Source organism: Bufo gargarizans, chromosome 7 (assembly GCF_014858855.1).
Source record: "Bufo gargarizans isolate SCDJY-AF-19 chromosome 7, ASM1485885v1, whole genome shotgun sequence".
In the NCBI taxonomy this organism is placed as follows: domain Eukaryota; kingdom Metazoa; phylum Chordata; class Amphibia; order Anura; family Bufonidae; genus Bufo; species Bufo gargarizans.
Window position 1 is genome coordinate 20,692,057 of NC_058086.1, and position 14,926 is coordinate 20,706,982.

At 42.5% G+C, this 14,926-nt stretch overlaps 1 protein-coding gene across 2 annotated transcripts in view; it reads left to right on the forward strand.

Moving 5' to 3' along the window:
- Positions 1–14,926, forward strand: part of LOC122944029 (inter-alpha-trypsin inhibitor heavy chain H3-like) — a 110,050-nt gene that overhangs the window by 67,969 nt on the left and 27,155 nt on the right. For both annotated transcript variants that reach the window (XM_044302229.1, XM_044302230.1), the window contains 5 exons: positions 3,532–3,671; positions 5,180–5,346; positions 7,699–7,740; positions 9,969–9,998; positions 13,694–13,807. In XM_044302229.1, coding sequence (XP_044158164.1) covers positions 3,532–3,671; positions 5,180–5,346; positions 7,699–7,740; positions 9,969–9,998; positions 13,694–13,807 — 493 coding nt within the window. The remainder of the gene's footprint in view (positions 1–3,531; positions 3,672–5,179; positions 5,347–7,698; positions 7,741–9,968; positions 9,999–13,693; positions 13,808–14,926) is intronic.

The window sequence follows — 14,926 nt, forward strand, 5'->3', positions numbered from 1 at the left end:
CATGATGTTGTGATTGATGCAGAATGTGGTCTGGCATTATCTTGTTGAAAAATGCAGGGTCTTCCCTGATAGAGATGACGTCTGGATGGGAGCATATGTTGTTCTAGAACCTAAATATATTTTTCTGCATTGATGGTGCCTTTCCAGACATGCAAGCTGCCCATGCCACACGCACTTATGCAACCCCATACCATCAGAGATGCAGGCTTCTGAACTGAGCGTTGATAACAACTTGGGTTGTCCTTGTCCTCTTTGGTCCGGATGACATGGCGTCCCAGATTTCCAAAAAGAACTTTGAATCGTGACTCGTCTGACCACAGAACAGTCTTCCATTTTGCCACACTCCATTTTAAATGATCCCTGGCCCAGTGAAAACGCCTGAGCTTGTGGATCTTGCTTGGAAATGGCTTCCTCTTTGCACTGTAGAGTTTCAGCTGGCAAAGGTGGATGGCACGGTGGATTGTGTTCACTGACAATGGTTTCTGGAAGTATTCCTGAGCCCATTCTGTGATTTCCTTTACAGTAGAATTCCTGTTTGTGGTGCAGTGTCATTTAAGGGCCCAGAGATCACGGGCATCCAGTATGGTTTTACGGCCTTGACCCTTACGCACAGAGATTGTTCCAGATTCTCTGAATCTTCGGATGATGTTATGCACAGTTGATGATGATAGATGCAAAGTCTTTGCAATTTTTCGCTGGGTAACACCTTTCTGATATTGCTCCACTATCTTTCTGCGCAACATTGTGGGAATTGGTGATCCTCTACCCATCTTGGCTTCTGAGAGACACTGCTACTCTAAGAAGCTCTTTTTATACCTAATCATGTTGCCAATTGACCTAATTAGTGTTAATTGGTCTTCCAGCTCTTCGTTATGCTCAAATTTACTTTTTCCAGCCTCTTATTGCTACTTGTCCCAACTTTTTTGGGATTTGTTGACACCGTGAAAATTTGAATCAACGTATTTTTCCTTTAAAATGATACATTTACTCGGATTAAACGTTTGATCTGTCATCTACGTTCTATTACAAATAAAATATTGGCATTTGCCATCTCCACATCATTGCATTCAGTTTTTATTCACAATTTGTTTAGTGTCCCAACTTTTTTGAAATCCGGTTTGTACTTACCTGCTGTGCTGTCTGTAAAGGGCCGGGAGCTCCTCCTACTGGTAAGTGACAGGTCTGTGCGGCGCATTGCTTAATGATCTGTCACTTACCAGTAGGAGGAGCTCCCAGCCGGTCAGACAGTGCAGCAGGTAAGTATGATGCTTCTAATATTGCTAAGTAACCATGGCAACCAGGACTGCAGTAGCGTCCTGGTTGCCATGGTTACCGATCGGAGCCCCAGCGATTAAACTGGGACTCCAATCGGAACTCTCCGCTGCCACCAATGATGGGGGGGGGGAGGCCGCACACTCTCCACCAATGATAATACAATATAGAGGGAGGGAGGGGGGGCCGCACACTGGCCACCAATGATATTAATACAATAGAGGGAGGGAGGGGGGGCCGCACACTGGCCACCAATGATAATACAATAGAGGGAGGGAGGGGGGGCCGCACACTGGCCATCAATGATAATACAATAGAGGGAGGGAGGGGGGCCGCACACAGGCCACCAATGATAATATAATAGAGGGAGGGAGGGGGGGCCGCACATTGGCCACCAATGATATTCAAACTGGGGAGGGAGGGAGGTCTGCCCCCTGCTGCCTGGCAGCCCCTGATCTCTTACAGGGGGCTATGATACGCACAATTAACCCCTTCAGGTGCGGCACCTGAGGGGTTAATCGTGCTGATCACAGCCCCCTGTAAGAGATCGGGTGCTGCCAGGCAGCAGGGGGCAGTCATGTACACAGTTCGTAGTATATTCTTACTAGAAGCGTCCCCATCACCATGGGAACGCCTCTGTGTTAGAATATACTGTCGGATCTGAGTTTTCACGAAGCTTTTATGCAGACGGATCTTCGGATCCGTCTGTATGAAAGTAACCTACAGCCACAGATCACGGACGTGGATGCCAATCTTGTGTGCATCCGTGTTCTTTCACGGACCCATTGACTTGAATGGGTCCGTGAACCGTTGTCTGTCAAAAAAATAGGACAGGTCCTATTTTTTTGACGGACAGGAAACACGGATCGCAGAGGCGGATGACAAATGGTGCATTTTCCGAGTTTTCAACTGACCCATTGAAAGTCAATGGGTCCGCAGAAAATCACGGAAAGCGGATCAACGGCCATGGGTGCACACAATGGTCATGTGCATGAGGCCTAAGGCTATCTTAATACTGACCAATGTAGCTCAGGCCCTGATGCACGTTTTGTATCTCGCTTCCTCAGGGGGTCCCCTGAGGAAGCGAGACGTGGTACTGTGTATATGTTAAATGTTGTGATTTGTTGTTGAAGCACTTACTTTTTTTATTCACTATGTATCTCAAATGGTTATTTATGGGAAACAAATAGTCAACACTGGCAGTCTTTGCCCAGTATCAGGGTGATGAGCTGATCCCATCCCCTGGTCTTAGCTGAGCAAAGCTAGTGGCAACACATGTATTAGTGCACTCCTGAGAAGTAGGCCTGAAGAGAAGCTTGGTCCAGCCTGAAGAGAAGCTTGGTCCAGGGAATCTTCATCCCTGTGACAGAAAGCTGCCAGAGAACAACTTAACTCAAAGAACTGACATTCAAAGGTTTAAAACCATCAAGTCTATGCAGGATTCAGACAGTAAGGTACAGCATATTTATGGCAATAAGACTTTGTTGTAGACAGGGTATAATTCGGTGCCCACCATACTTGGAGTCGGGTTGACCACCCAAATCTAAGATCTGTGCCCCGCAGCCTGGGAAATGGCGAAAAAGTTAATGAGAACGGAATTGTATGCTTGTGGTTGTCTGGGAAGATTGGAAAGTGAAATTAGGCAGAACTGTGGCTTTTGCTGTTGAATGAACTACTACTCCTACTATTTATTCAGTAAAGAGAGACTTTTTTTATTGCAACCAAGTGGGCCTGGTTATTGACTCCACCACCATTCATCTGCGGGCCCCTATCTTTGATCCTGCTCTTCAAAAAATATCAACACCAAGGGCACCCCACATAACACTAGGCAGGAGCCCCAAAGCCAAAGGGGGTCCAGAGGGAAGAAAGGGTGTGGTCCAGGGCAAGCTAGAGGGCAAGAGATTATCCACCAAGAATACTACACCACCATCATTGATACCACCAATTGCAATATCTCCAACCTCACCATCCACCACACCATCCCCTGCAGTCCGGTATGCTGCACTTTGCAATGCAAATCTTGAAAGCAGCAGAAGATCTGATGTGATCCTGCCAGCAATGCCACCATGAAAGCCAGCCCATTTTGGCCAGTTTTTTTCTGCAGCCGATTGCAGATTCGCTGCAGATTTTCTGCTGCAGAAGTTTTATATGAATATAAATATGAAAGAGATACGTATTTTCTGTACAGAGGAAAATACTTTACCAGACAAATAAGCATCTAGATTTCTTTGGTTTAACTTACTGCTATTGTATGAATAGGCAGATGCATCTTTAAAATATACTGAAAATGTCCAACTTCAAGAAAAGGATGATGAGAGCAAGCAGCAAAAATACATCTTTGGTGACTTTACAGAGAGACTCTGGGCATACCTAACCATACAGCAGCTCTTAGAGAAACGGTAAGTAAAGGGGTAGAATGTAGTACAGAATTCTAGACTCAAGGCATGACTTACAGGGTAAAAAGCACAGCAGATGCTATGGGGCCAAGAAACCAATGGGCTCCACTTCAATTTCTACAGTAACAAACAATGTTAACCCCTTAGTGACAACCCATACATCTCTTTACGGCGCTCACTAAGGGGCCTTAGGCTGGGTGCTGCATGGGTCTCACGAGAGCCGCGGTCCTGCTCTAACAGCCCAGATGCAGATGCGCCGATCAGGGCTAACGCTTTACATGCCATGGGCAATGGCGCCCGCCACATGTAAAGCACTGACAGAGGGAGCGGACTCCCTCTGTCTCCCATTGACACCCCCCAAATGCGATCGCAGGGTGGCGATGTGTGTAAATGCAGGCTGGGGTCTTATGAAGGCCCCAATCCTGCCTTGAGTAGTTTCCAGCAGGCTGTGAATCTCTGGCGCAGCCTGCTGGTCAATGTCAGTATAGCACTAAAGAAAAAAGATGAAAAAAGGAAGAAAAACACTTGGTCAGTAAGGCCCAAAACAGGCTGGTCACTGCTGAGCTTTCCAAAAACGTTTCATATGTCATAGCGGCATATCCAAGGTTTTAATCGGTGGAGGTCACTACTATGTGAGCACTTCTCTCTCTTTGTTTTAACGATCAGTCGGGGACTAAGCACTCAGTACCCTCAATCAAAACCTTTGTTACGATGCTGTGACATTACAAACGTTTTTTGAAAGCTCAGCGACTCTTTAAACTATCCGAGTAGCCACTGAACATGGATCTCTGTTTTAAGAGAAGAATTGTCTGGATGATGCAGGGGAAGAGATTGAAGGAGGGTTTAAGGGAATGAAGGGGATGTTGCAAGTGTTAAAAAGGACTTGGACAGGGATTTATGATTTTTAGTTTACAGTAAACATTCTGTAACTGTAGCAGCCAGTGTCAGGCAGCTGCTGCCAAGGATAAGCAGAAGTGTCATAAATGCCCATGATGAGAACTAGCACTTTACAAATCACTGTAATACTGCACATGGAGTATTGTGTACAATTTTGGGTAACTGTGCATAACAAAGACATAGCAGAGTTAGAGAGGGTCCAAAGGCACCTAAGGGTAGGTTCACACACCTCAGTTTATCAAATCCGTCAGGCTGTCCCGGCACAGAACAGCCTGCCTAAGATCTTTGGATCCCTCCCAACCAGATTCTGCCGTTCACTGCCGGACCCCATTGACTATAGTGGGATCTGCGCTTTCCGGCATAAGTGCCATTGCATGCAACTGTTTTTGTCTGTCTGGCGATATGCCCCCGTTGTCTGTGATGAGACAATCCTTTAAGGTAAGAAAAATTATATTATGCCTAATGGGGAAAAGTAAACATACAAATTTTTTATGCCTATAACTCATTAAAATGTTGTAGATGATTTTTGAGCATTGTTAAACCAAAACAGCTCACCAAATTACCTGTAACCAGATTTACATTTAGGGTTTTAAAATAATTTTGTTTAATCCAAGACTTCATGCAAACCCATCAGAAAAAGGGAACCTAACAGCACAAGCGCTCGAGCTCTCCCTAAAGTTCAAATTTGTGACTCCTTTAACATCAATGGTAGTTACAAAGCCAGAGGAAGAAAGCAAGGTCAAAGAAGAAATAATTGCTGATAAATTTGTGGAAAGTACAGGTAGGAGAATTATTACAGATGCAACACACAAAAATACAATTTTTGTTGATGGTTTCCCACAATTGCAGTTTTAAAGGGGTTTTCACAGATTTTTACATTGATGACCTATCCTCAGGATGGGAAATCTGTATCTGGGGGTCTGACAACCGGCTTCTCCGCCATTCAGCTGTTTGAAGAGACCGTGGCACACTGGTGAGCAATGCGGTTTCTTCCTAGGCCAGTGACTTCACGTTCATCCGTCACTCACAGAAGTGCTGTGCTGGGGGAGCCGGCTGTCAGATCTCAAACCTATCTGACATTGATGACCTATCCTGAGGATAGGTCATCAGAATCAATATCTGGGACTACCATTTTAAAGGATATGGACACTTTTAGCAGCTATGTTTTCTAATAGAGCATTGTCCTTATTTTGGGCTTAAACATTTTTCCATTTCAACAGTTTTTCCTTATCTCTGCACTCCTGAAAACACATAAACACACTTTAAGGGTCCCTACACACAACAATCTGCACTTGTGTTTTTTTTACCACTTAAGGGTGGGTTCACACTAGCGTTAGGGATTCCGTTATAACATGGTTATAATAGAAAATAACAGAATCCATAAGACGGAAGGACGGATCCGTTCTTCTGCCTATAGACTTGTATTATGACGGAATGCAAAACGGAAGCCTTTAAAAGGCATTTTGTTTGCTTTCTGTCCTAAACAAAGTCTATGGGAATCAAAACGGATCCGTCTGGGTCCCGTTGTGCAAGACGTAAAACAAAGTCCTGTCGACAGGACTTTGTTTTCCGTCTTGCACAATGGGACCCAGGCGGATCCGTTATGTTTTCCCATAGACTTCTATTAGGACGGAAAGCAAACGGAATGCCTTTTAAAGGCTTCCGTTTTGCATTCTGTTATTTTCCATTATAACCATGTTATCACGGAAAGCCATAACGGAATCCCTAACGCTAGTGTGAACCCACCCTAAGCCAGAAAAACTGCTTCCTTTTTTCCATACCGCATGTGGTTTGTGTGTTTTATGTTCTAAATGGCTTTGTGAACTGAGATATTTTCAGGCATTGTCCCCCTTTAAAAGAGATGTAAAAATGCAGATACAGCATGCTGGATTTTTTTAAAAGAAACCATAAAGACAAAAACACCACCTAACAAAAACAGCAGGAGTAAAAAAGAAGCTTTTGTGTTCTGTAATTCATATTTCCCATATACTTTCAGCTACAGTAACACTTGGAGCTGGCATTTTCACTTAGGCCCCTTTCACACGGGCGAGTATTCCGCGCGGGTGCAATGTGTGAGGTGAACGTATTGCACCCGCACTGAATCCGGACCCATTCATTTCTATGGGGCTGTGCACATGACCGCAATGCACCCGCATCTTATCGGGCCCTCACACGCCACGCTCGTGTGAAAGAGGCCTTAAAAAAACACACCAAAAAAATGATTTTAAAAAGTCACTAATACCACAGAATACCGTAGAACAATGCAAAAACCTATAGTTGAGCTTAGTAATTTGATTTCACTGGAAAGGAGAAAGAACAGCCAGCATTGAGTATGTAAACAGGCAGGCTGCTGGGAGCAAGAGGCTGCAAATTTTTAATAAAGGCCAATTAAAAGAATGTTTTACAAGCACACTTCTAATTGGTCTTTTAATGCGTTTCTTCCAAATGCTTTTAACTGTGTCCATAGCTTTACTTACTGTGTCCACAAATATGGGAAAACTGTGACATTACTATGTAAGATTCAGTTTATACACATTTATGTCCTCTGTTTAATATATACTCCAGAACGCCGGTGACAGATGGCATACAGTGGGTCCCAATAAAAAAAATTGTGTTCATTTAATGTATCCTTTTTTTCTTACTGGATATGGTTATATGAAGTAGTGTATCTACTACACTATTCCATACCTCTCTTATTCTGGTACACTGTCATATATTGGCCAGACAGAGGCCAAAAGGTCACTCTTTTAGCCTCAGTCTGGCTAGTGTAACCCTATGGACAGATTTTGCATGCACGCCAGGAGCTTTCCCAGCGTACGTGCTAAACATACATCAGAAATATGGTGTGAACCCAACCTAGTTATACAGTTTTTTGAAGTTTGGTAAATATTTGCACTATATCTATATCCTAAGGTCCGGTTTACACACTCCAGCTGCCACATCTGGAAAAAAAACTCCACCCTCTCGCTGTGGCACAAGATTTTTTGGGTAATACTTTGGTTTTAGCCACAAAATCACGCAGCCGATGGTCGCCACGAATGGGTTTTTCGGCCGCATGCCATAAATAGAGTGTGTAAACTCAACCTAAAAGTATAAAATATTGCCCAATTAACTTTCATTTCATTGTTTGCAGTGCAAAGAGATTTTACTGCGTCGTCCTTTCCACATAAAAGACGTAAGCATTTAACAAAAGAAAAATAATAACTACATAATCTTGTTTTTTTATGTTTAAAGTGGATCAATTTGCTCTTCTGACATGTCTACTACTGCAGAGAGAACAGTATAGCACAGCATTACAGAGCAAAGCATGCTGGGTTTAGTTAAAAAAAAAAAGGCTCATGAAAACAGGAAGTTCTTCATGTAAACATCCTGCCAGGGTGTAGTGAAGCTGAAAACAAGAGAAAGGGAAAAATAGGTATACGAGGCAAACATTACCAGTGTTTGGCGTACTCTTCATTATGAAACTGGAGTACCCCTTTAACTCTATGGCTAAATTTGTATCCCCAAAACACCATGAACTCTAACCCTTCTAAAGATATATTATGAAATGAATCTTGAATTTTGGTCCCATTTAGAGAAAAAATATGATGTGATCATATAACAAAAAAGTGAACATACAATTTAAGATCTCTGTATTCATTTATAACACAGAATTCATAATTACTTTAACATAAATATTATGATGATTGACGAATTCTAATATAATTCGAACTGCATGCCGCCATTCACACCATCACCTGGAGGAGCTAGCGTCATATGGTTTTATACAGCTAGTATTGAACCGGTGGTATCTAAATGAATGTGCATGCTGTGTGTCATGGAAAGCAGGGGGAGCAGTTCAGTGCTAGGTCTGCCAACACAAGCTTACAGCAGTTGCATGCCCAACCTCTATGGTAGGTATACCACTGCTGTAAATTACATTAATTGTATGAGATATACAGTAACTTAATTTTAACCATTTTTATGTTATTTTTAATTTTCCATTTCCACTATATTTAAACAAAAATTATAAAATCCTACAGTTTTGGCACTGGCCACCAAGCCTAATAATAGGCACCATTTCTTGGTCTGTACAGATCACTTTACTGCAGTTATATATCATTCTAATCCTGCCTGTAATGATATCACCTCTTTGTACAGATAAGACAGGATCCCCCATTCACAATACTTTGTCAGAGCTTATCTATTCTTTCCTTGTGCAATGACCTCTGCACGGGTCACAGAGCATGCCTAGAAAACTCTCCCATGTAAGTCAGTGAGGTCCTCTCCTGTCCATTGTGTCTATGGCCCATGGTGCTGCTGTAAAGTTGCCGAAACTGCCTGCTGGATGCTGAAATCCGTGTGCATACGAATACCATTTGTTTCCGGATCCGTTTGACAAATGCATTGAAATACCGGATCCGTCTCTCCAGTGGCATCCTGAAAAACGGATCTGGTATTATTATTTTTTTACATTTTTAAGGGTCTGCGCATGCACAGACCAGAAAACCAGATCCGTTTTTCTGGAACACTTGGTACCGGATCCGGCATTAATACATTTCAATGGAAAATGATGCCAGATCCGGCATTCCGGCAAGTGTTCCAGAATTTTGGCCGGAGAAAATACTGCAGCACCGTAAAAGTGACTGAACTGAAGACATCCTGATGCATACTTAACGGAATGCTTTCCATTCAGAATGCATTAGGACAAAATTGAAGCGTTTTGTTCTTGTATTGAGCCCCTAGGATGGAACTCTTTAAAGGGAACCTGTCACCGGGATTTTGTGTATAGAGCTGAGGCCGCTAGCACATCCGCAATACCCAGTCCCCATAGCTCTGTGTGCTTTTATTGTGTAAAAAAAACTATTTGATACATATGCAAATTAACCTGAGATGTGTCCTGTACATGAGATGAATCAGGGACAGGACTCATCTCAGGTTAATTTGCATATGTATCAAATCTTTTTTTTTTTTTTTACACAATAAAAGCACACAGAGCTATGGGGACTGGGTATTGTGGATGTGCTAGCGGCCATCTAGCAACCCATGTCCTCAGCTCTATACACAAAATCCCGGTGACAGGTTCCCTTTAACGCTACTGTGAAAGTACCCTTAGACAGGATAGGTCATCAATATCAGATCGTGGGGTCTGACTCCCGGCACCCCCACTGATCAGCTGTTTGAAGAGGAGGTGGCGCTCATGCAAGTCAATATTATATTATTCAATATTACACTGTGTAATTACAAGTGCTGGTCCCATTCCCTTGTAATTACACTAAATATTACACCCAAGAAGTGCCCTCTCTATCCATTTGTTTTCTTTCCTCTATGGCTAAGATTCAGTAATAGATAAATCCTATACTTGAATATATCCTAGTCATACGCTATAAAACAATTTAAATAAACCCAGTGTTTCTATTACAGCACCGCATACTCAAGGGTCTGCAAACTGGGGTAAGTTATTCGTTATATTTAAAGGCCATGAACACCTTTTACCCAGGAAAATCTTTTTTCTTATATGTTAGTGCTCAAGTTGCGATAATTTTCAGTCTGCAATCTTCATTTCCTTATTTACTTTAAAAAGTGGATGCAGAATAGTATCAAGGCGACCTAGTACATTGGCTACTGGTTCTTTCCCCTTTGCTTTTCACACGTACTGCAAATAAATCCTCGGGTACCTGGATAAAATATCTAGGTTTTACCAAATGTGGAGGACACCCATACAAAACGTGTAGATATGCCACACCAACAAAAAAAATTCACAATTCCACACATACAGAAACATTCCTGATAAAAAGCTATATTAATTGCAATACAATGGGCATTATTTATGTTATTGAATGTACAATGTGTGATCTCATGTATGTAGGGAGTTTCCGCAGGAAATTTAAAACAAGACTGTTGGAACATGTTAATTACATTACTAACCCCTCAGCAATGGGTACAGCAAATGCGGCTAATCATTTTATAACAGTACATAATCGTAGTTTTAACTGGCTTCCGCACCTATGCGATTGAAAGAGTAGTTGTTCCTTTAAGAGGTGGTAATATGAAGAAGAGGGTTTTGCAGCGTGAGGCATATTGGGTACTCAGCCTGAATACCAGATACCCTCAGGGTCTCAGTCTGAGGAAAGAACTGATGTATTTTTATTAATACTGTTGTAATCCAATATACACAAGCGAACAATAGCCATTATTTTGTTTCACCGATAGCTACATGAAGATGTCCTAGTAATTTAGATGTCTTCTTATTTTATACCTATTTTTTATGTTTGACTTTTTATCCCATTCACACTATGCAGTTTTTCAGGGCAAAAATACCTGAGGCTAGAGTCCTGATTCAGAAAAAGTGCCGTAATAGAAGTGAATTATGCGCTGCAAATGTGTTGTGGTATTTTGTATTATGTATTGTTTGCTGTGGGACGTATAAACATATATGTATTTTTATACTGTTAAAGGGAACCTGTCACCGGGATTTTGGGTAAAGAGCTGAGGACATGGGCTGCTAGATCGCCGCTAGCACATCCGCAATACCCAGTCCCCATAGCTCTGTGTGCTTTCATTGTGTAAAAAAAAAAAGATTTTATATATATGTAAATGAGGCAAGTAAGAAGCCCAAGGAGCTGTTACTAACGTTTCCAGAGCCCAGCCACGCCCACTGTGGAGGAGCGCAGCACCGCCCCGCATCCTCCCAATCTCCTCCTTGCTCCCCGACGTCACAAAGCTAGAGCGCCATAATCTCGCGATGCGTGAGCTAGCGCATGCATAGTGTTTCTTCCCTGTGCTGGTATCAGCCTCAGGGAATGAACTGGGCTTGCGCTAGCTCGCGCGAGATTACGGCGCTCTAGCTTTGTGACGTCGGGGAGCAAGGAGGAGATTTGGATGATGCGGGGCGGTGCTGGGCTCCTTCACAGTGGGCGTGGCTGGGTTCAGAGTCAGAGAACGCTGGACTCCTCTCTGAAGCATGGAGGAGACAGGACTCATCTAAGGTGCATTTACATGTATGACGGGAACATCTATTTTAGGTTTTTCTCTGAACTGATAGTTCATTCAGAATAGATTTTAATATTATTATTAATGTATTAAAAAGTATGTATAGAAAAGTGAGTTGATAAATAGGTTTAGAAAGTGATGACAGGTTTCCTTTATATGCAGATCTCAGGTGTAGCACATGACAGAGTTTTGGAATGCCCTGCCTCTGGGAGGTGGTTCCCCTCCCCCTCCCATTGCTGGTTGGGGGAGTAGATCTAGCCATCTACCGTTTTTATTTGAAAATGTCTTATATTATTTTTTTCTCCGAATAAGGGTTAGGGCTTATTATTGGGGTAGGGCTTATTTTGGCTCCATGAACATATTTCATATAAACACATGCCAATTACAGAACAGTCCCTGGACAGTGTTTTTATTAAATATGACTATAACCCCCCTCATCCATAGGGATGCACCCATATACTGCAGTACATGGGTGCATTCCTATGGATGAGGGGGGGTTATAGTCATATTTGCCACACATTTTTCATTCTGGACCGTATATTGCCCTTGAGCTGTCCTTACCCAAGGGACCTAGTCAGCAATCTACCGAACCAGGGAGAGCAGATACTGCACGGGAGAGATGTAGGGAGCTCCTCCAGGCAGCAGAGAGGAGAAGGAGCTCCTCCTGCTGCCTCCTTCATGTAAGTAAAAACGTGCGGGCTCGCGGCAGTACAGGGCATACAGAGAAGCCCCCAGCCCGCCCAACGTGAAAGTAAAGGGAAGCGCGGGCTGCCGGCATAATTTAGCATTTAGTGAAGCTGCCAGCCCGTTCGTCAGGTGCTGCTTAGTGCCGCGATGTATGCGCGGGCTGGTGGCTTCACTGAAGGCTAATTCACTGAAGCCTGCACTACCCACCCACAGTTTCATGGCAGCTCAGGAGCCATTAGTGAGTGCTCCTGAGCTGCTGCAGTCTGCACATTTCCCCCACCTTCCCTTTATATAAAATAAAATACAGCTGTATCTAGGGCTTATTTTTGGAGTAGGGCTTATATTTTAAGCCTACTCCAAAAACTCTGCAAAATAGCGCTAGGGCTTATTATCGGGGGACAGTTGGGGAGTTGACAGCCTGATTGAGGAGAGAAAAAAATTATAAAAGATATATAGAAATGTGTCATTATCATCATTGTAGTGACAGACATAAGTTATGTTATTTATACCACACAATGAACCGTCTGTAATTAAATTCAACAAAATAATGTTAAAATTGCAGCTTTTTTGTCTTTGCCTCTAAAAGTAAACCTACAACTAATACTGATAAATATTAGATTAATTAGAAGAACATTTTTTAAAAGTTATGACTGTTGGAACACAAAGGAGGAAAATGTTACTGGTCCTAAAAGGAGTTATCCGGCCCAGAATACTATCCTCAGGATAGGTCATAAATATCTGATCAGACTGGGTCCGACACCCGGCACCCCCACCGATCAGCTGTGAGACGAGGAGCTGTGTTCCTTGCACCTGGCTCCACTGGAGCGGTGGCATAGTGTAATTACAAGTACCCGCTCCATTCACTTGAATGGAGTGAGTACTTGTATTACAATGCAATTTCGAGTGCAGTGTACTGAAGATTTACTTCAGACACATATTAAAAAAGTACTATAAAAATGTATCATATTGGGAGGGTTTTTCCAATTTTAATGTGACTGTAAAGAGGTTAAGAAAGTTGTGGCAGAGTTTACTGTTTGCATTGCAGTGTAAAATCCATTTAAATAAATCTGGAAGAAAGCTGCGTCAGACAGGGCTTTTGAAAAACTGCAGCATGTCCTCACACAAGACATGTTCTGCATTATCTGAATGGGTTCCTGTAAATCCTCTTCCGCTTGCTTTTCCTGCATTTTGTTTATATTGTATGTCTAATAGAGATGAGATGAGGGAATCAATTCTGAACTAATTGCTGCCTGATATTAGGAAGTAATCCAATGCCAACTTTGCGGTCCGTCTTTATTGCTCATATGTAAAACACCTAAGAAATCATCTTCATTTAATATGTTCTATAGTACAGATGAATGCCATAGAGCGAGACTTCCATTTATTAGTGGAGAGCTCCCAACAGGCAGAAGCTCTTGTCCCAGCAGAAGTATTTGTTTGTTACTGTTTGTCGTCATTTCTATCAACAGTTGATTCAGACCCTCATTTTGTGATAAATGTTCCTCAAAAGAACGATGCTTTGTGCTTTAATATTCAAGAGGAGCCGGGTGTGATCCTGAATCTTGTTGAGGATCGAGAGCGTGGTAAGCTTTAACCCATTATGAGTACTATTTATTCTAAGTATTTAATATTTGACACATTTTGGGAGAGTCTTAAGACTTATGCCTCTTTCACACGGGCGCCGCAAAGCATTTTAATGCGTTTTGCACATGCGTGAGAAAAATCGGCATGTTTGGTACCCAGACCCGAACCGGACTTCTTCACAGAAGTTCGGGTTTGGGTCGGTGTTGTGTAGATTTTATTATTTTCCCTTATAACATGGTTGTAAGGGAAAATAATAGCATTCTTAAAAGAGAATGCTAAGTAAATTAGGGATGGAGGGGTTAAAAAAAATTAAACTCACCTCATCCACTTGTTCGCGCAGCCCAGCTTGTCTTCTTTCTTCTTCTTTTGAGGACCTGGGAGGAAAAGGACCTTTGGTGACGTCACTGCGCTCATCACATGGTCCATCACCATAGTGATAGATCATGTGACGGACCATGTAATGTGCGCAGTGACGTCACCACAGGTCCTTTACCTCCTAGTCGTCAAAGAAGAAGACAGAAGAGAAGCCGGGTGTGGATGAGGGGAGTTAAATTATTTAACTTTTTTTTTAACCCCTCCATCCCTATTTTACTAAGCATTCTGTATTAAGAATGCTATTATTTTCCCTTATAACCATGTTATAAGGTAAAATAATAATGATCGGGTCCCCATCCCGATCATCTCGTAGTAACCATGCGTGAAAATCGCACCACATCCGTTCACTTCTATGGGGCCTGCGTAGCGAGAAAAACGCACAATATAGAGCATGCTGTGATTTTCACGCAACACACAAGTGATGCGTGAAAATCACCGCTGATGTGCACAGCCCCATAGAAATGAATGGATTCAGTGGGGGTGCAATGCGTTCACCTCACGCATTGCACCAACGCGGAAATCTTGCCCTTGTGAAAGAGGCCTTAGAGTTAATTCACACATTGGAGCCATGTTGCTTTTTTTTTTCTGAAACTGTGCCAAAACCTCATAATTTTTGCTGGAATTTCAGAAAAACCCTTACATAAGCTACTTTATAGTTACATAGTATGGTTGAAAAAAAGGTACAAGTCCATCAACCTTTACCTTTTGAACAAGACAACTTTAAAACCGTTTACTTTTACCTT